At 38.9% G+C, this 26,611-nt stretch overlaps 1 protein-coding gene across 4 annotated transcripts in view; it reads right to left on the bottom strand.

The window, feature by feature from the left end:
- Window positions 1-26,611, bottom strand: part of LOC124159589 (uncharacterized aarF domain-containing protein kinase 5) — a 95,237-nt gene that overhangs the window by 6,496 nt on the left and 62,130 nt on the right. For 2 of the 4 annotated variants that reach the window (XM_046535501.1, XM_046535503.1), the window contains exons 6-8: window positions 17,759-17,924; window positions 13,597-13,770; window positions 13,262-13,493 (exon numbers count right to left, since the gene is read on the bottom strand). In XM_046535501.1, coding sequence (XP_046391457.1) covers window positions 13,262-13,493; window positions 13,597-13,770; window positions 17,759-17,924 — 572 coding nt within the window. Of the gene's footprint in view, window positions 1-12,482; window positions 12,683-13,261; window positions 13,494-13,596; window positions 13,771-17,758; window positions 17,925-26,611 lie in introns of all 4 variants that reach the window. The other 2 variants (XR_006864980.1, XM_046535502.1) reach the window with 2 other exon arrangements.

Here is a 26,611-nt window from a genome sequence, read left to right as displayed (position 1 = left end):
ATATATAGATAGAGACATCAAATTACGCCGCCACTCTATGATTCAGGGAGATGTAATTTTGCTACCCAGAGAATATTCCGCTTGCAATGTTAGCCGATGAACGCAGACAAATTCGTGCAATGGACATCACAAATACATTGAAATCGAGAGAAACTCAGCAGGAGGAATTGAGGAAATTCGAATTTTCCAAAGCTAACCTTCGATGGAGAGAAGAGTTCTCGGGATCGCCACCGGGTCAGGAACTCCATATCTGCCGACGTTTCGATGTCCGGCACGGTCATCGTCCTCAGGGCTATGAATGAACACTTCGGCAGATATGGAGTTCCTGACCCGGTGGCGATTCCGAGAACTCTTCACTCAGTCCATTCAACGGGAAAGCACAAAATCTTTCTAAACTTCGATGCTCAAAATTAAATCGACTTGGTTGATTGTGAACCAATTGAGGTAAATCAACCACCAATAGTAGCTGGGATGAAAAACAAAAACTTGCAAGACCTCGTTACGGAAAGATCTATATTTGAAGTACCTTTTCCCTGCCATACACATGCAGTTGAAAGGATGGCACAAATGATAATGCTAGCATCAAAATCCGTGTGCAGTATAGAACGCAGGCATGGAAGGGCATTATCGTGCATAAGAGACGGATAATAATAATAATCGTAGAATAGAATAATTTTCTCAGAGTAATTGATGTGCTTTCACAATATTGTCCTTCGGAAGGTTGGCTGGGGGGGACACGGGTGGAACTCGATGGTAGCCTCTTCCTCGTGGTGAGTACTGGGTAGTTTCTTTACGATACTAGCAGAGAGCTACTTAGTGAAATGCTTGGTGTTCAGGTTCTATTTTTTCTTAGCCTTGGCTGAATTTCTTGTTGAAAATAGCTCCACAGGCACGTTATTCGTCATTATGATTGATGTTAATTTCAAATAATTTACCTTATCATTACTTTTTGTGGGATTATTTACTACCATATGATGACTTATTTGATAAGAAATGAAATTCAATCGAAATAAATATTATTTTACCTGCAATGTAGCCCCCAAAATGGAGTTTTAGAAATGTAGGCAAAAATGAGTTGTGTTGTGCGGGTGGTCTATACTATAATTTTGTTGTTAATTCATAGACATTTTTTTAACCATAGATTTTGTCAAAAAAACTTCAAATTTCATTTTCATAAACTATAAACATGTATCCACTCTTTTTTATTATCCATTATCCCATATTTTCATAAAATTCGTCTTCATAGCCGTTTGATTCTGAAATCAGCCTGATTTTTCGCAAAATTTTAAACTTTAGAGCTCGGGCGGCAGTGGTTAATATTATCCGATTTAAAAAAAATTTTGTGTGCGAGATCCTTATATCATTTCGCAACTTTCCCGCACAGGGCAAATTTGATCAGGAAAAAAAACCTTTTTTCGGCCCACCCTAATGCTTACCGTTACATAAATTTTACTTGATACCATGAAGGCATTTCCCTATTTAACCCTGATTTTCCGCACCTGAAACAACTCTTATTGGAACTTTCATGTTCCTTCCATAGAGATAAAAACCAAACTAAAAGATAAAGTAAGATGTGTGATTCTGTAAAGGTGACACGCACTTATACTCCCTGGGGCAACTCTAGACCATTGTACATATCACCATTCCCTACTTCATCTCATATGACTCCCACAAAACTCCTTCCTCAAGACAAAATTCATACATTGGAAAATTGAAAATTTTGGCACATTTTGCATCAACGCGCCAAAAAAATATACTCAACAGATGGCAGCTTTGACTGGGTTTGAATGCTAACCCCATGTTTCTAGAGTAACCTCCTGCATTGTTCTCCTTTAGATGACAACAGTTTTGCAATCACTCTTCCACAGTTGCCACGGTGAAAATGACAGCCAAAAGGATGGGGGGGGGGGGGGTTGCTGCCAGGTGTCCAGTTTAAGCAAAGATGCATATGGACAGTAACTCATTAAGGAAAGGAAGAGATAGAAGTTATGCAGCCATAGGTGACAATACTGGCAGGGGGATGAGATGATCAATCATATTTAAAATACAGAAAAGAGTAGTTCAACTTGTAAACAACTAGCTGACCCGGCGAACTTCGTACCGCCTTATGATCATTGAACAGTTTAGTTGCACCATTTATTAATCAAGAGCAGCTGTACTGATTTTAATAATTTTCAACTTTTTGTGATAAAATAATAAAAAATTCAATAAAAATACAAAAATAAGTATTACAATAGTTTGTTAGAAAGATATTTTCTTTATTCAAACTACGCCAGGTACTTACATCAAGGCAATTATGCGCAGATTTTTTCAATGACTTTTCTAATTTTTATATTTTAACTTAGAAAATTTGAGACATTGTGGTGTTATAAAGCAGTTAATATAGTCAAACCCATTTTGGGGCAAGTTTATGTCACGCTAGACCGATATTTGACTGACACTCAAAATATCATGAAAATACCCCCTATGGAGCCGCATTAATATGTCATGACTAGCGACATGCAAAAGGTGGGGTTATTTTATAGCCGAAAGTGTTGTTTTATTTTTACAAAAGCAATGTTATTTTGCCCTGAAATCGGTGTTATTTTAACACGAAAATAATTGATGGTGATTGAGAGCCATGCCTTCAGTGGCCCACCCAATGCTCTAAATTTAGGATATTATTGACCAGAGATAATTTAAGTAATGATATATTGTAACCGGTGCCTTCTGCCTGCTTACATTGTGACGCATGAGACAGTAGTGCGAGGTAAAGGAAGGCCGTTTTTTTTTAGATATGTGTTCGTATGAATGTGTGAGTGAGTGTAAGAGGGTTTTTGAGTGTGTGTTATGAATCATTGAGTCCCCATTTGATGTTTCCCTATTTTCCTCCCCACAAAGATGTGTAATGCTCTCCCCTTCCCCTCCTAAAGTGTGCAAATCGTACGATCAAGAAGAAGAAGAACGTGGTTTGGAATTTTTTTTGGGTTTAGGTTAAGGACTGAAATTTTTCTGTTGTGCAGCATAGTGAATTATGCGTTGTATTTCATTGAATCTAAGGAGAAGAAGTTAATTGTTCCTTTTGTTATTGATTTGCTTGTATTTGTAAATGATCATGTTTAAAACTCATAAAATTTATGTTGAGCGAACTACGCAGTCGAACGGCTTTCTTTATCCGAACGCTACTGTCTCAGGTCTCATCACCCCTAAATTTCCCTCTCCTACCCTTTCCCAAAATCCCATTCCCTCGCCCCAGGTGCACGGGATATCCTCGCTACACCTCTGCCCTCCCCTTTTGCCCTCCAATTCCCCTTTCCACGAATGTGCCCCGCACGGTGGGGTTACATCATGTACATGGAGTATTGACTCAATTCACCTATTTTACATATTTTATCCTTCGTGTATACATATATCTAGCTTGCATAGAGAGAAATTACTTTTAAATGTCTGTTTGCAGAGGGGATCCAAATTGCTTAAAGGCGCTTAGATAAAAACGATGTCACAAACAATTTGAGCTCCTGAATTGCTTAATTATATCCACTGAACCCCGGGAATTTTTCTTTTGTAGTAATTTCTGTAATTCTCCCAACCCCAGCATCAACTTCTCTTTCTCCACTGATCCAAGGCCATGAACGTTTTGTCTTTTTGTCAGGGTTCACGTCTGTAGTCGAAACTTCCTGGGGATCAAAAACTGAAATCTTTTCAAATACCTATTATATAATACATATATATAATACTATAACTATATAATAGGCCCACCCTAACCAGTTTGCTGCCGGTCCCCAAAACAGAACCCGAACGGTGGTGTAAATTACCTTTCCTTGGCCCCCTGTCTTACAGTGTTCACAACCTCATACCCAAAGACAAATACCAAGTGTGCTTTTACTCCCTGACCTCCATTGGTAAAGTGATTTTTAACTCTAATGACAGAGTGCATCCTGAAGACAAAAGTGGCGTCTATGCCCTGACATGTGGTGAGTGAGTGCAATGGTGTGTACGTCGGTCAAACGGGCCGCAAATTTAAATCTCGTGTTGATGAACACAAAAGAAGTGCTCGTTTGAACGACTCCAAATCCCATTTTTCTAAGCACCTGTCCGAATCCGGCCACAACAGTGATTTCACTATTAAAATTTTACATGTACATGACAAAAGTGTATAACTGGATATTTAAGAAATCACCAAATGCACTCTTGCACGTAACACCAAAATTTTAACTGATATGACTGTATTCAAATGTTCTAATTTTTTATCTACTGTTTTAAAATCTGACTTCTTCCTTGACAATCCTCTTCCTCCCCTTACAATTAACCTCGTTACCACCTGACCTTCTATCTACCCCTACCCCCCCTCCCCCTGCTTTTATACTTTGTGTTTTGACCCTCCAATTCAACCAACAATGCCCAACCCCCCACTCCTCTTTTAGTTCCCCCCCCCTCCTTCCCTCACACTATTGTTGGGTATATAAGGATGGACGTTGTACGCTATTGCTGTTAGTCTTGATAATGACGGTATAAACATCGAAACTACTTGACTGTTAAAATAAAAGTTTGTGGAATAGTACTGAGGTTTGTTTCACCATGAATATTTCATCGTTCCACCAATTAACACCCGAATCAGTTGATTTTATTCTGCTTAGTTGTTCTACCATAAGAGAACTAAGTTTGGTTGATGCCTTTTAAGCCATCTGCATAGGTATTGACTTTACAGCAGCTGCTTTAGAGGCTGTCATGTTTTGCTGTCATGTAATAAATGGTTTTATCGAAAAAAGTACTCTTATAAATATTCTGGAGACTCATTTATAACTTCCTTAACTCTTTCGAGGCCATGGAGTTCTCTCCTTAGCATGAATTGAGGACTGAGCTCAATGAGACTGACTCTTCAGTTCCCTCTGAAGTTATGGAGCATTTAGGTTGGACATTTGCTAAGAAAGGTCTTGCGGATAATCACACTCTCAACACAAACCTTTTTCGATCCTTCCTAGTGGAGACTTCGCATTATCTTGGACTCCGAGGGTAGTTGGTCTCCATCCTTTCCGGTTTATAACCCTACCAGCGGCATTGGTTCGCTGCCAACCCATGCTTTGTTTATATTAATTAGTTATATGGATGATTGTTGCTTGCACGTAAATTGCAGACTTCCAATTGAATTCCTCGTTTTATTCTGAGAATTTTCAAATTTTGAACAAAGCTCTATTGTCAGTACATATTAATGGATTTAATGCATTAACAATTTCCATGTTGATTTTTGTACTGAAATCGAGATGTTAGGTAATATTTATGGTAAAATTTTGTTTAAATATTTTAACGCCGTTCAAAAGACAAAGAATTCAATTCTTAGTTTATAAATTTTGAGAAAGAAGCATATATTTATTTCGCAAACCAACTGAATGAACAATTACATGACTGCGGTCCCTTACCACAATGAGGGGTAATATAAGAGTTGGGGTCCGGGTACCTGCTCCCAGATTTCGAGGACACGGCCTAAGTCCCCTAGTTAGGTCCCAAAACTAAGACTTCGCAAACCTGCGACCCTCATAAAAGGGGGAGAGTATGGAAATGTATATTTACGCCATTCATTCTCCTGCGTAGAAAAATCTCCGTCGAAAATTTGCGGCTTTCGTCTCCCATGTCAAGAAACGTCCTGCTGCATATTTTCGTTGTTAGTAGCGTAAGGGTTAACTCTATAGAGTGTGCGTGCATTAGAATAGTTTGAAACCTCCAGTAATTTGAGTGAGTCAACCAGCAGATTCCCATGGCATTTTGGCTACTTTTTAGACATCGTGTGAATGCGGTTTAGACATCCTCCTGACAAACAAGTCGCCTTACTTCCTCGAATGTGTTTCTTTGTGGAAATCATGAATTTTTTCTCTGAATTGGACGCACATCAACGCGACGAATTTCCACGGGTCACCGTTCACGGCATAGCACCGTGAAATCCAGATAGTCGTCTCGTCGGGAAGCAGCCTAAATTTCACAGCTCTTTGCTGGGAACGGCAGCCGGCGATAAATTGTTTTGCTGAAAGCTGCCTCAATGTAGCTCCAAGAGTATTTCACGGTATAGACAGCGCACCGCCGCTTTCAGACTAACCGACTTTGCTCCGGCCGTTGTCAACGGCACGGCACCATGCTTTCAAAGAACCATTGGTCTCAATGGATGACTTCAAATGAGTCAAATCGCACAGTGACGGCACGACGTTGTCGCCGGTTAGCAAGGTGCCCATTTCAATCCGGCCCGGCGTTGTGCCGTCTATGGCGTGAAATACACACAGTGCTACCTTGAGGCTACTTTCAGACGCGACGACTTTTCGCCAGCAGGCACTCTTGGCACGGCGCCATGAAATTCATGCCGCTTTCAAACGAGACATCTCTCTTGATTTCACGGCGCTGTGTGTGAACGGCGGCCTGCAGAAAGTTGTTGTGTCAGAAAGCAGCCAATGCAGTGAAAAAATTACGTGGGAGAAGCATGAGCAGAAGAAAAAAGTTATGAAAATCACGTCTGAGTTGGTGAAAATCACCCATGAATTGGAGAAAACCGCTATTAACACGAAATTCGCATATTCACAGACAACCCCAGAATTTACCCTAAAATTCGCATTATCACATTTGCGACTTTTGCATGTAAGTTATAGTTATGAGTAAAATGCCAAGTGTGCAACAAATCTCCACCAAACGTATGTTAATAGAACTGACATGCTGCACTAGGACCACAAAGAATGAGCCTCACACTCAACGATAAGTTGCCTACTGTAATAAAGAAATATAATTAATTGATCAATGCATCCAAAAATGAACTGCTAAAAATTTAACTGCTCATTATTTAATCACAAAAATGAACTGCTCAACTGCTCATTATTTAAAAAGGAATTTTTTCTCCTCCGTTGGCGAATTTATGCAGCATATGTATCAATCTAGAGATGGTGTGTCCTATATTTGCATTGAAAACAATTTGCTGGACAAATTAATGATTATTATTATATATGGGCTCAGTTCTCAGTTGGGAGACCCTAGAATACACAATGTCCTACCCCCCCCCCCCCTTGCCCATTAGAAGCTATCATTGGACACCTTTCACTGATGCGACTTTACTGTTGGAAGAGAAATATTGGCCTCCCTCACTAGGGACCTCTTTCCCGCCGATCCACGGAGCTGCTTTCCTATTGGTTAAAACTCTTCATTCACGTGCCTCATCTTAGGTCGAACACTCCATCACTGTTTAAGTTGCTATAGATTTTTACCCCTCTGGCCTGGAATATTATCTGCCCTCTCTCACCATTAGTTTGTCATTGCCAAATAACTTCATACTAAAGCAGGACCAAAACAATCACGTCACATTTGTCATCAAACTGAAGGCAAGTGCTCCAGACACTGTTGTCAACTGGAAAACAACAATGGCAGAGGTGACCTGGAAATATGGAGTCTACAAAACATGACATTATTTATTCTCAGAAGAGATACTGAAAGCGATCGGAACAGAAATTTAAAAAATAAATACATGGTGATTCACAATTACCAAAATGTTCACAATCGACTGAAGCAGAGGCAGGGAGAGAGTGAAATGATTCAAACTCTCGTCAGGCAGGGGCAATGGCAAAAGGGGGCCAATCCCTCTCTTTATCCTCTCCCCCAAAAGTGAGGAATATATTTTAAGTTTAAGCTGCTGTCTACTGCCCATCACTGTGACCCATCTTTGTACACCTCCTATCTATCTACTCGTAGAATTGTACTGGCACAATTTTTATTTCTTTCAAATTTGTTTTCAACATAATACCTATATTATGAGGTATCCTTATCTAACATGATTTAACGTAAATTTACATTTATTTTCTCCCTCCGACACTACGTATGTAATCCAACTATGCTGCAGAAATCAGGAGAGTACACGATAGCTAGAAAGAAGGCACAAAGACAAGAAGAACTAAGGGAATGAAGATTAGCTATGTAAAAACATGGCAGATGAGGTAGAAACAAACACAACAAAGGCAAATCACCTAATTGTGAAGAAATCCAGATTTGCCCTTCACTCTTGTCACACCCAAGCATAATTACTCAAAACTAAATATACATAGGTAGATCGACTGCAACATCAGCATGCATTCTGAAAGTTTTCTATCAAGAGTAAAAAATTTTGAAAGGTGGCCTCCAAGAGGCAGAGCAGACATAGACAACCCTATGTACTCTTTCTCCAACCCCATTGTCGAGACCCTGTTGCACGGGCACCGGCAATTAGTGGATCTAAAAATCATTGAATTACATATTTCGTCAGCATTGATGAGAAAACAATGGGGTTGTTCACTCACACCTGAAATTGCAATTTGGTAGATAAAAGGACAATTTTCGATGAAGAATTCATCTTCCTCACTGAGCAATGTCCCCATAAGTTTAAAATGAGGTAACGCTAAAGTTGCAGCCCACTTTCCATGAGTTGATAACATCATTAGGGCTGCTCCAGTTAATTAGGTATCTCATTCAGGGTACAAAAAGAGTGTAGACAACAAAGACGCTCATGAGAGGCATATTCAGGACTGAGCGGAGTAGCTGAGAAGTGGTGACCTTGGCACTTGTTATTACATCATCATCAACAGATTTGTAAATGGGTGAAGGGCCAGTGATTATTCGTTCACTGGGCATAGCTTAAAGCAAGTTGGCAATGGATTGATAAATGGTAAAATATGTACATGTCTCTTGACCTTTCAAATAATTCACAATCAACAAGAAAAGGACCCTGGTGAAAAAGCCCATTATAATATTAATTAATCTGTAAATATTTACTTCAAGTTATTTAATCAAAGGCATAGAAGATAATTAGAAGAATGGTTTGTAACTCAAGGCAATGATTGTGTGGTCCCTAAAGAGCAAGAAATGGACTAGCGTGGGCAAAGAGGGAGGGATAAAGATAGTCTCAGGAAGGAATGAAAGAGAGAGTCTATGCCGTGAAGATGAGAAGGGGTCAGGAGAACAGGTATGGAGTATGAGTCAAATGTACAAATACGTTTCCATTGCAGTTACCTGTACACATGAACATTTACATTCCCCAAAGCTCAAGGGTTAATGATACATGCACAGGAGGTTATTAACTGTTAGTAAAAGCACTAAATTAGGTAACTCTTTCTAATATGCACAGATTGATAAAATAATCATCATATTAAGATTTTTCACAATATTCCAAATAACACCAAACACCACTGTAATCTGATATTACTCATCCATACTACCAGAGCACAATGGAAGAAAGTTTCATTGCCAATGGCAATGGCACAGGGCAAAGGGTGGGTTAGAAGGGCCCATTGTCCCAAACAAGAAAGGCATGAAGATAAGGAGGAGGTGGCAGGTAAGAATGGGGGCTCCAAATGTACCATTTTCCCACACTTGAACTATCTGATCACAATGAGCAATTATGTATTAAGTTTATTTGCTCCAGATCTCCCTCCCATAACATCTATTGGAAGAAAGAGGGCCTTTCATGATACACGCATTGTGCATTTTATAAATAGCCTAAACAACACAAAATGAGGAAAAATCATAGAAGCATCAATGTCGATTATAAATTTAATGAATTTACAAACATCTTCTCACACCATTTTAACTGTGACTACTCAATTAAGAGGCATGAGAAAAATAATGATCAGAAACCTAAATGGATAACTTCAGGGCTAATAAATCAGGAAAAAACTGAAATGATTACATTGCTTTCAAAAAATCTAAAAAAACAACATACTCTCGCAACAAATATAAATCAGATCTGAGAGAATACAAGAGGAAAATCAGGAAAGCCAAAAGAAAATACAATGACAACCTAATATTTAACTTGCAGAGTAGCCCAAAAACTTATTAAATGATTAATTTATTAACAAAATATTATAAAAAACGTAAAAAATCAAAGTAAACTCTTTAAAAATATTAAGTTATTGATAGATAACCGAGAGACTTTAGATCCTAAGGAATTGGCTAGCATTCTAAATGAGAATTTTAACGAACCAATTACATATGTAGTATTACAAACATATTGCCTCGCGTGACCTAAACTGTTCTGTGCATGACCTAAGCATGATCCCTTTCGATTGCCTAGACCAAGCAACTTTTTCTTCCTAGCCCTCACAGAAGTTGCGTCATACCTGTAGGCACTAAGGAACAGTTATAGGATAGGTCCCGAAGAAATTCCTGGGCATATATTAGCCAAATGTTGCTGAGGAATAACTTCACTCCTGACTCCTATAATCAATGAATCCTAAAAAACAGGAATATTTCCAGCTGTATTAAAAACAGCTAAAGTGATTCCTATTCATAAGAAAAACTCCACTCAAGATCCAAACAATCACGGACCCATCACAATAACATCCTCCTTCTCAAAAATATTTGAGAAAATAATTTACAACTTCTTACTTGGTCAAATAATATAGATATTCTGCACCCATCACAACATGGCTTCAAAAAGGACAAATCCACATCTACAGCTCTTTTTGAATCACATCATTCTATCAATAATTCTATTAACAAAAAGGAAATCATCATTTTCATCATCAGGTTCTTCTATGATCTGTGCAAGGCATTCGAATCAGTTGACCACCACATACTTCTCACCCTCGGCCGGAAATCAAGGGATCCGGGTTCGAATCCCAGTCAAGGCGAATGATTTTTCCTCTGTGGATTTTTTGCACTATTTGTGCATTGCAAGTAACTCCGTAAAAGTTATCACCGTGGCTACTCCCAGTATACTTAAATAAGCAATGTGCATGTTATGCCTAAAATAACTGTTTTTTCTGACTCAGTGATTGGTTGTGAGATGGATCACACAGGCCAAAAATTGTCAACCATCCGAATTGCTCCTTCCTAATTGGCACATATATTCAGTGGCGGATACATATGGGGGCACAGGGGGCACGCAGCCCCCCCCCCCCCCCCTCTTGCGGGGCTGCCCGCATAGCTAAACCACAATTGTAACTTTTTTATATCATAAGATAGCACTGTCTTGTATATGCGTATAATTAGTTTAAATAAAACTATCTTAAACTTTGCATGCAACTTGATTATTTTTAATTAGGATAAAAGGATAGGTAGCTCAAAATATCTTTTGCCTCCTCCCCCATTCCCTTGAGTTTTTTCAGTAACCATTTCCGAATATATTTAAAATATAATTAGATACAAGATTATCTACCTAAGTGAAATTTTGATGAAAGAGTTTTTGTAAAAATCTGTCATTGGCATCAGTGATACACTTTCCGTGTTAACCTCACCACCTACGGTACGTGCATTTCCTGAATGCATGCACTCTTTTACTCATGCTCAGATTTACCCTTTTTCCTTTTAAAGGATTGCAAGGACATGGAAATGGGGATTTCGTAGTACTTGTGAAAATGTGAAAATTTCACATCAACCAGTAACATGGTGGTACGAATATTATTACCAAGAATATTATCTCTCACGATCAGTGACACACTAGGCTGACAGACACCGAGCTGAAAACGATCTCAATAATGAATAAATAAAACAAAAGATAGTATACTAGTCAGAGCAAGCGTATTTATCGTACAATAGTATATTTTTTCAACAAGTACACCTGGTGGACAGAATATACTCAAGGTAAGTACTTACTTGATAGCTGATCGTGACATAAAATCTCAACGCTAGCAATAATTTCTTATGCCCACTCATGATTACCTCAGGAAAGCAGTATCGCTGAAGTAATTCACTATCCCTAAAGAAATTGAAGGGTGCATCGTGGACGTAACGCTTCTCCTATCTCACATTTTGGCCCGCCAAACTCCCCAGACGACGAACAAGCGCCTCCAAGTTGTCCATCCTTGTCAAAAATATTCCGAATAAATAAAGGGTAAAATGTGAATGTGTAGTCACCTAAGTGACACACAGGAAAGGGTTGATGCGGAACTAATGAAAATGGGTGAAAACAAAATGGTATGGGAATGGGCAAATGAATAATATGACTGGGTGAATCAATGGTACGATATGAATTGCTACGGAGGTGAATAAAGGCATAAATGAGAAACTTTTTAGCAAGAGCACAACGGCAACAAACGCATTGGAAAAATTCAGAATAAAAAGTCAACAAAATACGATAGCAACGAAAGTGTTTGTTTCCAATCCCAGTCGTTCGAATTTTCTCCGTTTCATGCACATGTCGCAAGGTAAGGGTTACTCCGCTGCTCCCAGCGTAGGGGACTGCAAGGGGGCTCCCACAGCCTATGAGACAACTACATATTAATACCAGATTCGTATTTTGGGGGACCATAAGGGGCTATCTAGATCTAGGGGACTCCTGGGAGTCCACTATTTACACAGCCCTAAATGTTTAAATATTACCTAAATTGTAAGATATTATGAAAATAGAGCTCAAAAAATTATGTGCTTGCTCATGGAAATAAATTACGGTAAGAACCAGATGACGCAGTAATAAAAAAAAATGAGTATTCCAGCTACATAATTCCTAAATGAGTTTCTTCACAAAAAAAAACTGTGCTTAAAATTATTAAAGTTAAAATAACCCTCACCATTCATGGGTGCATGGTGCCATCTAGTGCGCAAGAGTGCAACTTCATGGTGCTGCCACCTGTAGCTTATATGCTTACAGCTATCCACCTTTAGTTTCCTGTTGTAACCAGTTGTTGCATATGTCTCTTCGTGTGTGCATCTTTTTATTTCAGTTCCATTAAAAGTTGTTCTTTACTAGTTACTTTTGGGTCCAAGTCTTCTAATAATAGTAACCACAACAAAATGACTAAGTTCAACAGATTCAGGCTTCAATTGGTTAGACATATTTAAATAAATAAAAGATTGTAGCACTTTCCCACAAAATATTTTACTCCGTACAACGCATTTCGGCTCACAGAGCCATCATCTGGTACAAGACCAGATGATGTCTTGTACCAGATGATGGCTCTGTGAGCCGAAATGCGTTGTACGGAGTAAAATATTTTGTGGGAAAGTGCTACAATCTTTTATTTATTTTAATAAGCTTAAAATGACACTAGTTAGAGACGAACGAGACTTAAGGCCTGGTAACATGGAGCTTTAATATTCATGAGTTCATGCCTAAATATATCAACAAAAGAATGAACATGAAAATGCACCATGTAACCACCCAACACCTACAAAGGCAATAACAGAAAATAGAACCAGTTATAATTTTGATACATGAATTTGTACACATTTAGTTCTGGTCCATCTAAATCATTCAGGCATTCATACATCAACTCATTTGTGTTAATGTAATGTGTAACCAAGCCTTAAGAAACACTAGGAAGTAAATGAGAAAACTATTAATTCCTACCTAAACACCAGCAATAACTTGCTTGGCACTTTCTGGAATATTTCAATCAATCTATCATGGATAGCCATAATTTCCTGTTGAATTTTTTCCTTCTCCTCCTTCGGTAGTTGTCTGTATCTATCAATCTGAGGACCTTTATGATTAAAGAACAGACTGTAAATGTCTTTCTCTTTGGTGTCGGGGCATGGAATATAGCGTTGAGCGACTGCCGTACAAAACAGGTGGAAGTCATCTGGAAGTGAAACAAAGTTTCACAACCACATTGTTAGGAGCATTTATCTTCCGTCATAAAAGCAGACAATCTATTTTTCATCAATAGGCAAGTGTTAACTCACCTTCGACACCTAATTCAAAGGAATATTTTTTCATCCCTCCATAATTTTGAAGCACAATGGATTTCCAAAGGTTGCACAATGATCTTCTGACTCCTTCCGGCAATACCTCGTAGAGCCCATGGTCCAGTAGCACCAACTCCGCATCTCCCCTCTTCTTCCCCTGCCGCACCAAAACTAACAATGAAAATAACATCAACTGTGAGCATATTATATTTCCAACCTGGTGTGTGACCAGTGGTGAAATTCCCATTCATTGCCATTGGAAGTATTCTCCTGAACCAGCAATTGAACCACAGACCGCTGGCTTTCCCTGCCACAAAGCAGACCACAATGCAATCCAGGTTCCTCAATTACTTTGGCAATTTACCAAGGTTCATGGAGCTAGAAGTTAGGCCTATGCCGTCTATCAAGGTGGGCAAAGCAAGGCAGAATGGGCAAATGGCCAAGAAGCCACAAACAGAAATGAACCTCATACCCGCACAAAATCCTCATTTGGCTGTAAATGTAAAATGTTTCAATCCTGCCGCTAGAAGAGCGGCATAGTTCACATAAACTTTTAATGGCAATTAATGTGATCAGTGAGTGGGCTGATGAAGGCTTGGCTTCTATTCACCACATCCACTCTTCTTTATCTCACTCATGTGACTACTTGAGACACATTAAGCCATACTTAGAAATTTGAAAAAAAAAAATTGAAGCATACTGTACAAATGCAGTCAAATTCACAAGTATAGCAATGAGTGGAGCAGCACCACTTCCGCCGCAGTTAGGGAATAGAGTTTTGGTATTTTCTGTAGTATAAGTAGGAGGGAAATTTGAACAACATTCCCATCTCCTGCAGAAAGGGAAGGGAAATGTAAATGGGATATGTGAAATGTTTACTACCACATGAATTGTGCAGCTCATGCTAGATAATAAATCCACCTCCAGAACTTCAAATTACTTTCTCTTGTAAATTGGCTGATCCGTCAAAGCATATTTTCATACAATCAGAGCAGTAGCCTTTTGATGAGAGATAATGAACATGATGTAAATTTGTATACAAGATCTGCCACAATGTCGCTGCTAACAATGTCGTTGCGTGTGAAAATTCAGTTTGATTTAGTGATGCTAGAAGACCATTTACTTCCCATGCATCACTTATGAGACAACAATGGAATAACTGAGTGAGTTGCCATAGCAGTAAAGCAGATGATTCACCACTGAAGCTATGAGAGTATGGTGGTTCAAATTGCGGAAAATATTGAGCGAGAGTGAAAATCATGCACGGATGATCCGCGACCCGGATAAACCACAGCAGCTGGATAATCGGGAGTCTGCTGTACATTGTATGCTACATTCATAGGTTTCTACATAGATTTTTTGTGAAATGGCAGGAATATTTCATATTTTGCTATTGTAACTGTACCTTGACTAACATGCTATGAAAAAATAAGTACAATAGCTGCCATCGTGTAGAATATTGGCATTATTGAAGTTAAAGCATAATAAAATTTATTGCATTCAACTTTTATCCCTTCACTCATATAACAAACAAGTTTTATTTTCTTCCCACCAACAGCTGTGTGGGGTAACTCAGCCCTCCAATAAAAATTGAAGTTTTCAAAAACAGTTTAAATATTAAAAAAAAATCAATCGTCTCCTAAATAACAACAAAGTGGTTGAGCTCAAATACAAAGAATATAAAAGCGAAAAAAAACTACACAACATTAATATAATTTGGGGTAACTGAATTACCCTGCACAGTGACAGAAGATTTAGAAGCTCTCGCAGGGGTATTGTAAACAATTTCAATCATGAAAAATTTCGACAGGCATGCAGAGTGATTGTCCCAAAGAGAATGAACAACCATCGAAGCTCAGCGCCGTAGAATAAGTGGAGACCAAACAGGCCGTAAATCATCAGCTTTGACGGAAAATATCAAGTTGTACGAAATAAATATTTTAATAACATTTTTCGTCAATTACGATAGGTTTACAATTCAAGAATCTTCAAAAATTACTCTTTTTTTTCCAACACTGATTGTCATCTACAATACTAAGTCAGACGTCCATGTAAACCTGAAACATTCCTTGTCAGCAAGTACATATATTAAATAATTCCATTTTTTGCACGAATTTCTAATGGAAATAATGGGCCCAGCGTAGCCATGCATTAAAATGCAAATACATATCCTGCTGATTTTGCATCCAATTTTATTTTTTTTACAAAGATCGCAGAAAACATCGAAGGATTGATTTATGAACTCATGCATGGATAATCTGCAACACGGATAAGTGGCACCCGGATGATAATCGTGAGTCTGCTGTACCTGAAATTCTATGATGCGACTAATTGACTTCAAAAGTGTCTACTTCTTTTATGTAAATGTTACCTAATAAACCATTCCATTTTAATCTTCAGTGTATTGTATTGACAAAGCCTACACCATTTACTAGCCTGTATTGGTTCTTTTGTCTAATAAAACTATTATTATGTATTATTACAACCACAATAAAGACATGCATAGTTCACACAGGGACTTCCCTGCACAAGGCCTAAAGATGCTTTTGTCAAGTGCAAACCTTACATTACTTGTACCTAGCACAATGTTAACCAGCTAAATTCTTAAGGCTACCTTATTAACAACTGATCCTAACTCAATAACCCCTGAGAAGTCATAATGCCACACTTGGAGCATCAATGGGTATATCTTTCCTCATAACTTTTTTACACATGCCAGAAGCCATCCAGCATTACTTAAGTCCATCTACAGTTAAATTTTCTAAGAACGTATGTTTCCCAATTTTTCTGGGGAGATAGCTGTACTAGTATTGTGATATCTATTAGTATTCACCATGCTAAAAATATTTATTAGATAATTTTGTCCACATCACTCCTAGGCACACAAAATATTAGCATTAACAACACTATACATAAAAAAGCTTGTTAACACTCTTACAAATAATGCAGATTACCACTCATTAGAGACAAGAACAAGGGAAATTTTTCCTGTTCTTCCAGGAAACTTGATAAGGAGAAGGGAAGGTCTTTTTCATAAGAGTATCAGGCTGTATAATGCTAACATATTGAAAATAAATTCTTAAACAGAACAATTAAAAATGATACAAAAAAATACACATCAAATAAAATTGTGTGGAATTGATAGATATCCAACATTGCAAGGAATGTAATAAAAACATAATCTTACTCACAGGCTATAATTGCACACAGAATTATGTATGCAAAATATTTTAGTAGAACTTGCTGATAACATATGATGAATATCGATGCGCATCTTTCCTGGGAAAAACTTGTCTCTAATCTAGCTGGTCATCTTAGCTCTAAGTGTTTCCTAATCAGATCAATTAGATCCACTGTATCCATTGATGTTCTTCTAATTATTTACTATGGGGAATTCTACCCCCATTTACTATACACCATTCTATACTGGGGCTCTTCACCCCATGCAGTGACCATTTTTAAAATCCAAAAAAGAGCTATACGTTTGATTGCAAACAAACCATGTAGAACCCCATGTCGCCCTTTGTTTAAATGTCTCCGCGTGCTACCCATTCCCTGTGTCTACATACTTTCTGTTTTATTATATGCCAAGTCAAACTTTAAGGACTTTGCGCTAAACTCGGATATTCATAACCAGGGTACTAGGCAGCAGGGAGACTTGCATATCCCATTTGTACGTACTAAGAAAGCTATCTGTGGCTTTAAAACAATGACTCTAAGGCTTTATAACAAGCTTCCGAAGAACCTAAAAGCTCCCTTGAGTTTGTCGACCTTCAAAACTAAGTGTAAAAACTTTTTATTATCCAATTGTTTCTACTCAGTTGATGAATATTTATCTTTGTAACTGCCTTTGTATTTAAACTCCCATTTTGTATATAACTTGATTTTGTATTCATGACGTGCCATATACAATGTATGTACAATACTTGTCGTCTGGCAAATTAATAAATTATTATTATTATTATTAACATAGTACGTGGCACTATGACTGGAGAAGCTACTGTGATAATGCTATTGCATCATTGAACCATGCATATGCCTACTCTATGTATTGGTAAAGCACATACCACTTACTGTTTGTATTGTTTTCTGGTAAATAAAACTATTGCTATTATAACATGGTTCTTCCCAACCTGATTCACAACGAATTGATACACACCATTACCCGCATGTGGGTCAGCATGGACAAATCCCGTGTGGAAAATCTGTTCTGCAAAGGCAATGATTAGCTTCTTGTCTATGTCAGCCAATGAAAACCCTTCTGAGACAAGAGCCTTGGTTTCGCTGATCTTGATCCCATCAATAAACTCTGTAGTCAGCACCCGCTAGGGAAACAGAAGGATACAATTCAAACTTCATACGTCACCTGAACACAGAATCCACAAAATTAAATTTTGCTAAAAAGACATTTATACTAAAAAGTATGGATAGAACCAGCATTTGACACACTTAATGTTAAATTTATGTCTCAATAGGAATGAACACGCAAATCAGAGGCAAAGCGTAAAAACAGGAATGGGCAACTCAAATAGTCAAATACTATACTATAATAATAATAATAATAATGTAGAAGTTTTTGTGACATTTGATAATTGAGGAAGAAATTAAATTGTTGTCACAATTATATGGCTTTGAAACTTAGGTGGAAATTGGCATTTGCCAAAAAATTTTGGCTTTTGATGATACATACTTATCAGATTTTACCAATAATCCCACATTAAACACTGCCTCCAAAAGGCACCTTTAGGGTGCCCATAGCCGGCGCTCATGCCTTACGTCTTTTTCAAGGTGCTTTAAAGGTGCCTTTCAGTTACCTTTAGAAGGAACATTTGCCTTAAACCTTTTGAACACGCTTATTATGTGCCCATTACCCTGAGAACACATGATAAATGGCAGATGCATAAAATCTGTCTATTTCGAGCCTACAGGAAACTTAACCGATGGAAGTCAATTCCGTCCATGAATATACACAACATATACTATGATAGCATACATTGCATACCTTACTGTGTTGATGATGTTATCAAGGAAAGATGAGGTTATCATGGAAAACCTTGGGGGGTTGTTAGGGATAGCTATTATCCCTGAGAGCACACGATAAATGACAGACCTGTAAAATCATCTATTTTGAGTTTGCGGGTGACTTAACCAATGGAGGATCAATGTAGACCATGAATACAGTGGCGGCGGGGGGGGGGGGGGGGGGGGGCACACTCCACTGGGGGGTCAAAATTTTTGAATATTTTGAGTATTTTAGTGATTTTTTAAGGCAATCTAGGTACTAAATTTGTGATGCCATGCGTTCCGTTTTTTTCAGCAAAAATACCTAGTTTTCCTAATAAAGTTTGATTAAAAATACTATTAGATATACTAAAGCTTAAATATACTATTGGCATCCATCAATATACTTAATACTCGCACGCTCCGCGCGCTCGTTAAGGGGCTCCGCCCCTTAAAAACCCCGGTTCCGGCTTCGCCGTCTACATTTGTGGTCGCTCGAAGACTTTGAAAGTTCGAATAATCTCACGTCAGCTAGGGGCCGGCTTCGTCGGCCAGGGGGAAGGGAGGCGCCCCACTCATTCCTCCAAACGGCTTCGCCGTTCCTCGCTGAAGGGCGGCTTCGCCGCCCAGGGGTTGAGTGTGAGTTGAGATGGGTGGAGTCTACAGCGGCTGCGCCGCTTGAACATCGGGGCGGCTTCGCCGCCCGAGGGTTACTGAAGCTCCCCCTCGCCTACGCCAGTCACTCCTCAGAACGGCTTCGCCGTTCCTCGTTGTGGGGCGGCTTCGCTGCCTTGGGGTTGAGGAGCCTCCCCGCGGCTGCTCCGCATAGTCCTCATTAATGATCTTCTCCACCGAGAGGGGTGCCCAGGGGAATTGGGGGGTCTTAATGTGTTATGCATGCGGTCACTAATCGTCCACAGTGATCACGTAGCGATGATTGTAAAGGGTAGTGCAATGCGGAGTAATAGTGGCGACAAGTACCCATAAAAGAAGACTTAATGGCAAGTTTTTCATTATTTGCGGGGGTTCCAACGGAATACCGGAGGGTTTATACTTGTGTTAAACCAGAAGTCAGAAATCGTTCTCATAAATTCCGTGCCGATAAGTCCTAGGGGTCCGGAACAGTGGTCTGACGATTCTTTTACCTGGAGAGGCGATTTATTAGAAATATTTTGGGAGGTTTCACGGGGTTATCGGGGGTTTAAATAAGTGGTAGGGGCACCGGTTAAATTGTGACAAAAAATATTCGGTAAGGCGTCTGTAAAATTTTTTTATTTTTTTTCAGCGATGTTCCAGGAGGTGTTTTCTGGTATTTCTTCCTGTATGGTTTACGGTGGCTTTCCCTCGCCAAATATTCCGGATCTAGAGCTCAGAGGGGACGGGTAGTGCGGCGTAATGTTTGCGAGAAGTTCCCAAATAGGAGACTAAATGACACATTTTACATTTGGGGGGACTTCAGGGGGATACCGGGGTTTAAATGTGTGTACTTCTGGCGGTCACCATCCATTTACATAAATTTCGTGGGGATGAGTCGTTGGGGGCGGTGGAATAGTCACGGAAAGTACCCTAAAAGTAGACTTATATGGAACATTTTATTTTTTGGGGGGTGTATGAGGGTTTACCGGGGGTTTATAGGTTTTTACTTCCAGCGGTCATCAATTGTCCACATCAATTCCGTAGCGATGAGTGGTAAGGATTGGAAAAGCGGCGGAATTGTGACGAAAAGTACCCGAAAAGGCTACTTATGTGCAAATGTTAATTTTTTAGGGGGTTTCGGGGGGTTTAAAGATGACGATACTATATGGTCACATTCATTTACTGTCATATCTAAAAGAAGTAGGCCCTATGACATCCATAGTCCTATGACATCCATGACATTTCGAGAGTAATACAATAAAAAGTAAATCTCTCCCCGGAAAAATTAGTAGTTCCCGCCATTTTTATTTTTTCGCGGTTATATCGATTAAATAAATTATGTATTAAATATTTATTATTTCTGAAAGAAAACGCATAGTTCTATGTAACTACAATGTTTGAAAGAAATCGGTCGGATTTAAATTGACAAAACCTTGTGTTAATCTTTTGGAAATCGTAATTTTCGGTGGTTTTCGGAATATTTTAATTTTTTTCCGAGTAACCAAGGACGACGAAAGAAAATTATTACCTACATTTCGTAGAAAACGTTATGAGCATATATAATATTCATTTTCGTTGTCCTACTCACAAAATAAGGCCAACGGCAGTGGAAAATATGAAATATTTTCAGAGAAATCGATTTTTGGACGCCATTTTGAAAGCGTTTTACTTAGAAATTAACTTAAAAAATTACATAAGTAGGTGGCGACATTTATAAGCTTTCATTATATATGACAACGTTCCCTGTGACGGAAATGTTTCGCCTGTGTAACGATAAATAGTAAACAAACTCCCGGGAGAAATGGGAAGTGTCCGCCATTTTAAATTTTTTGCTGGTTAATTGATGGCAATATTGTAATAATGTTTACATTTTCTGAAAGACAATGCATAGCTTTATGTAAATAGTAAGTCTTAACGAAATCGGTCGTGCAAAACTGGACGAAATCTTGTGTAAATCCTTTGGAAATTGAACTTTTTGGTGATGTTTGGCATATTTTAATTTTTTTCTCGACAACCAAAGGTGACAAAGACAAATTGTTGCCTAGGTTAAATGGAAAATTATGTAAGCATATATATTAATCATTTTTGTTATCATTCACTTTAAAATAAGTCGACGGGAGTGGAAGGAATGAAATTATTTTCGGAAAACCAATTTTTGGACGCCATTTTGGCAGTCAAATTCTATAAAAGATACTAATAACATTATATAATTACGTGCTCACGTTTATTACCTTTCAAAGCGTGCATTAACCATTCACATAGTACGTACCGTTCGCGCGCAGTAAAATAAAAACCGAAAGACGGTCCCCGGAAAAAGCGCGATTTCGGCCATTTTGTCGTCCTAGCGACGACACGTGGTGGAAACTTCCGGTTTTCGGATTTTTCCTCCGAATCATTTCCGGTTCCCCGCACGCGTGCCAAATTTCAGCTCTCCAGCACTTCTAGAAGTGGTCGGGAATTTGTATCCATCAGTGAGTCAGTCACCACGAGGGCTGTATATAGATAGGATGTAACATTTTTTGACACTTACTCATTTAGTTTTTGAATTCCTAATCTGTATGCACTATCTAATTGGACTCTTCATGTCAACTTTGCCTAACACAGCATACTCAATGCAAGCATTAATATGTTTTTCACTTAATTTATGTCTTTTGTCTTAATCATTTAAATGTTTTAAATCCGAGATGCCATTCACAGTCAATGCACATGATCTGCAACTCCCATTACCAAACAAGGATAGAAAAAAAGAATGTTTAACTTTGCACCCACAAAACCAATCAGCATAGTTGTACAAATTATTGGAAAATTTCCAAACAAAAATGTTTCGTGCTTTAGAGGCCTTTTGTTTACTAACAATTAAATTCAAATCATTGGAAACAGATGAGACCATTATGACTCACTAGTACACAAAACAATCACTAACTCGATAAACTCAACTACAACTAGGCAGGGTTGATAAAAATCATGATTTTTTTCAAAAAATTCATTTTTGTTGATTTTTTTATTTAAATCGGACTTTATTGATTTAAATCGGATTCTATTGATTTAAATGAGATTTTTATGATTCTCTATTCATCAAAAATTCAGTTATTTGCAAAACTAACCATTTGGGCAGCATATTGGAAAGTGATCGTTTGCAGAAACAATAAGAGGCAACATACTCTAAACTTAAAGAACATTTAGTCAATCAGGGGAGAGAGCTATGGAAATGCCAATGATATCAAATTAAAAATTACACCAGTATAAAATAAAATTGCCATTGGAAGTATCAAATGTGCTATATTATGCGGTTCTAAAGCATATGAAGTTTATAAAAATTCTGTAATTGCAACTTTGTATGGTGCCTACGCTTAGAAGTTAAATCAGAAAACAATTTTTTTCCAACGGATACACTAGTATTCTAACCAAAGCCATTTTTTTAAATGTTCATGTTACATGCATTCCTACAGTATCATTTCTATTTAAGAGCCACCATTGTGCTGATGACTGTCGATTCATTGTATTAAGAAATAAAAATCAAAATTATACACTTACAGCTTCCTTTTCTTGACTCTTTAAAAATCAAACATATAGATCACATTATGATTTAAATCACCTGATTTTTTAAAATAAAAATCAAGTGATTTAAATCATGGTTTAAATCAAAGTGATTTAAATCAATCAACCCTGCAACTAGGTCTATTAACATACCAATCACTCACTCGATAAAACAATTTACACATAATAAGTCAACTGGTCACCAAAACAAGGTATTCTGCAACACTGCAACACCAAGATTTTACGGCCGCCATGGCGATGTCAACGCACTAGATATGTGGCACTGCGCACAGCATCCTAAGACTTCCATTAGGCACAAGCTTAGGCGCGTCATAGCACCAGCAGCCCCCACCACTACCACTCTCCATATAGCTACATGTTAATGGATTGGGAAGTTCTGGCCAGCACCCCACAGCTACAAATGCGAACTTCTCGCGATATTTTTTCGTTTTTAGACTTTTTTTTTAATACGTTATCAAAAAAATACAAACAAAAAATAAAGAAAAATTTCCTTTCGTATAGTCCATGATTGAATTTTATACAAGGTTCCAATTCACTCTTAAATCTTCATTGAATGAATATATGTCAATTAAACACTGCATGAATATGACAATTTGAATAATAATAATAATAATAAAATACAAGAAAAATGAAATACACTCCCTATCCTTACAATACTACGCAAAAATCATATAAACATGCAATCACACATCACACAAATAAGGGACAAAGAAAAGGGGAAGGAAATAACGAAATACAAGCTCGACGCAGCGGAATGACTTTGCTTGAATGAATGAACTGCTTTTTGCTCCTTGTGGGGGGGGGAGGGGGGAGGCTTCTTGAACACTGGGGGTATATCTGATATAAGTAAGTAGCACTGATGGGGAACTCTCGTTAAAGTGTTTCTTCTCTTAGGATTTGATTCAGGATTTGGGGCATGGACAGTACTTATCAGGCCTTTGGTCCGTAGTCATTGAGAAGTATCCGAAGTATCCAATGAAGGGCAATATCTGCGGATCTTTGGATCCAAGGTATCCGATCTGACTATCCCTGGGTAAAATATTAAAACGCGTATGCAAATCTGAATAGCATTCTTTTGATCGCATGTACCCAGAAGAAACTTGATTAATTACCGTATAAGCGTGAGTAAGAGGCGCACCCCTATTTTAAACATCGAAGCTATAAAGAAAAAAATTTTGCGGCATTTTTTAATCTTATTGTGCGGTGTTGCAGACGTATGCCTGGAATCTTGACAGTTATCGAAATTGCCTCTTTCAATGCCAATTGAAAGAAGAATTTTTGATAACTGCGGCGGTAATAGCGGCATAAGAGGGAGTAAAAAGAGTTCCGACCCACTCTTCGCATGCACCGTTGCTCTACGATGCTAGTCCTACTCACGAACAATTTTGTTTAAAAGCTCTCGCAGGAGTATTGCAATAGAATGCAGCCGTGGAAAATTTTAAGGCAAAACACGACAGGCACATAGCATGAACCTTTCCAAGAGATTGGACAACAATCGGGGCAATCTCAGCGCCGTAGGATAATAACCACGTCGTAGATTTAAGGGAACCACTCTCGGCCCTCCATCAGTCAATGCCTCTGCCGTTTTTTCTCCTTTCCGAGACCCCACACGAAAATAGGAAAATATCAAGTTACAGGGGAACAATGGAAACGTGTTTCATCCCTACCCCATCTCACCAACTGACCTTTTTCGGTCTCATGTTCAATTCTCCTAGTTTTTGGAGACCAAATGCTAGGTGAGTCACCTGCTGAGCTCGAAGATATCTAGATATCTTTCAACAATTGTATAACACGCACGAGGTTCTAAAAAGAATGAGGCCTAACGCGACATATATCTGACATCATTTGAGTTTTTTTAAGCTCTAATTTAATGACACAAAGATTTATAGTTAAAACAAGACTACTAATATTCAACATAGTCCAAACAGCATAATTTCGGAAGAAACAATCGTAGCATAAGCGCATTCAAATGTGACGAGACGGACTAGGAACTTCAGGCGACGCAAACTGCGTATATCACATTGCTGCGCCGTCACCCCTTCGCTTTGGAGGCAACGACGTCACATGCAAGATCGGACGTGTTCTTCCCTTGCTCCTTCGCTCGTACCTTGAAATACGGAGGGGAGGGAGCGCGCTCCTTCCCCTCGACCACTCCTTCAGCGCCCTTCACTTATAAGCATTTCCGATTTCTTCTATCCACCATTTAGTCCAACAATGAACACACTCGTTCGAATTTTTTAAACCGCAGGTTTTGATACCAATATAATTTTCAGTTGCAAAAATCCTCATGTTAGCGTCTGAAGATGATTTTTTAAAAATCAGGTCGTCAGCGTAATGGAAATTGCTCGGCAAGACAGATGTTGACTATTAACCAGGTATGTCCTTCAAAACTACGGGTTTCTCTACGTTTGATAAGCGATTACTATATGCAGTATTAATGCCGCGGGATGCCCACTCATGGCAGTAAATTTAGCGCGCCCTCCGGAGCAAAAAACCCCGCGCGATCTTTTCCGTGTTCACCTCTGGGGTACCGACGTGACGGCGTAATGCTTACAAGAAATTCAAACAGGAGCATTTTAAAAATACGTCACCAAGGGAGAAACTCCCCTGCCTGCCGCTTGTTTTTGACCCAGGGTTTCATATGACTGACTCACGCTGAAAACCAAGGCCACTCAGTTCCCCTTGGACTTGCGACCGGGAAAGGGAAGGGGGGGAAGATAAGACGTTTGTGTAAGAGGCGTGAACTATTAGTGAAGGTGGGTGGCAGTAAGCAGGCAGTAAAACAATTTAAAAAAATGCAATTTATAGTTACAAAAAAAACTTCAGGCAAACCACAAACCCTGCCAAAGAGTCGACCACGGCACACGGAAGAAAGGAGAAGGGGTGAAGGGAAAAATCTGGGAAGTGGGAAAGAAAGGGCTCCCAAGCTTACGTGGTTTGGCGGTGTCTGGCGACGAGGCGGCCCCGGAGCGGCGTTGAGTTGAGAGGGCACAACATGCCACAACGGGCGAATCCCAAGCAAAAAGCCTGGATCTCCTTGCTCTCCCAAAATATATAGGGAGCCCGCAATTAGATTCCTTCCTTCACACGACGGACTGGGAGTCGACCGGCTAGGGCTAGTCCGAAGACTAGGCCTACACCCAGCAGTGAGGTCGTACTTCCACTACTGCTTACGATGGCTTGTCCTTGGAGCCTCAGTAGACGGCTCATCCTCCCCCGCTGCGCTCCCGACAAAAAATCCTCCGCCAGGTCTGTTTTGTGCTCGGGGATAGGGAAGGGACAGGAGGGGGTATAGAGGTTGTGTGACCGTAGTTTTACCAAAATAGGCAGATGTTCCATCAACACAGAAATTAGACAAGCAAATTCATAATTTAAAAAAATCACCTTTACACAACAGTAATCTGTATGAAAATGCCAAACATGAAACAAAACCAAGACCGTTGCATTCGTACAAGGCAAGCTATCTATCTCAATAGCCGATAGGAGATAAGGTACACCAATACATGAAAAATATCTTAATTAGTAAGAGTCCATTTTCACAAACAGATAAAGGAAAAAAAAAACACACACACAGATGTAAACTCGAAAGAAGCAATCACTATGTTTAGTGTAAAAGCCTTATTATAGGCTACAATCGCTATAATTTTTAAAGAGTCCTGGTGATTTCTTCCTCACAGATCACTCACAAGATTTTTATTATAACGGTGCCAACTAATAAACAGCAATGGGATACACTGAGTTTCAGCATGGAACAAAAAATGAAGCCAAGTCGTGACAGGCAACCAAATAAACGTTGAAGCCGGGCCATAGTCACGAT

The sequence above is a fragment of the Ischnura elegans genome, chromosome 5 (genome assembly GCF_921293095.1).
Source record: "Ischnura elegans chromosome 5, ioIscEleg1.1, whole genome shotgun sequence".
NCBI lineage: Eukaryota > Metazoa > Arthropoda > Insecta > Odonata > Coenagrionidae > Ischnura > Ischnura elegans.
The sequence above is the reverse complement of the archived record's forward strand: the minus strand, read 5'-3'. Positions and strand labels throughout refer to the sequence as shown.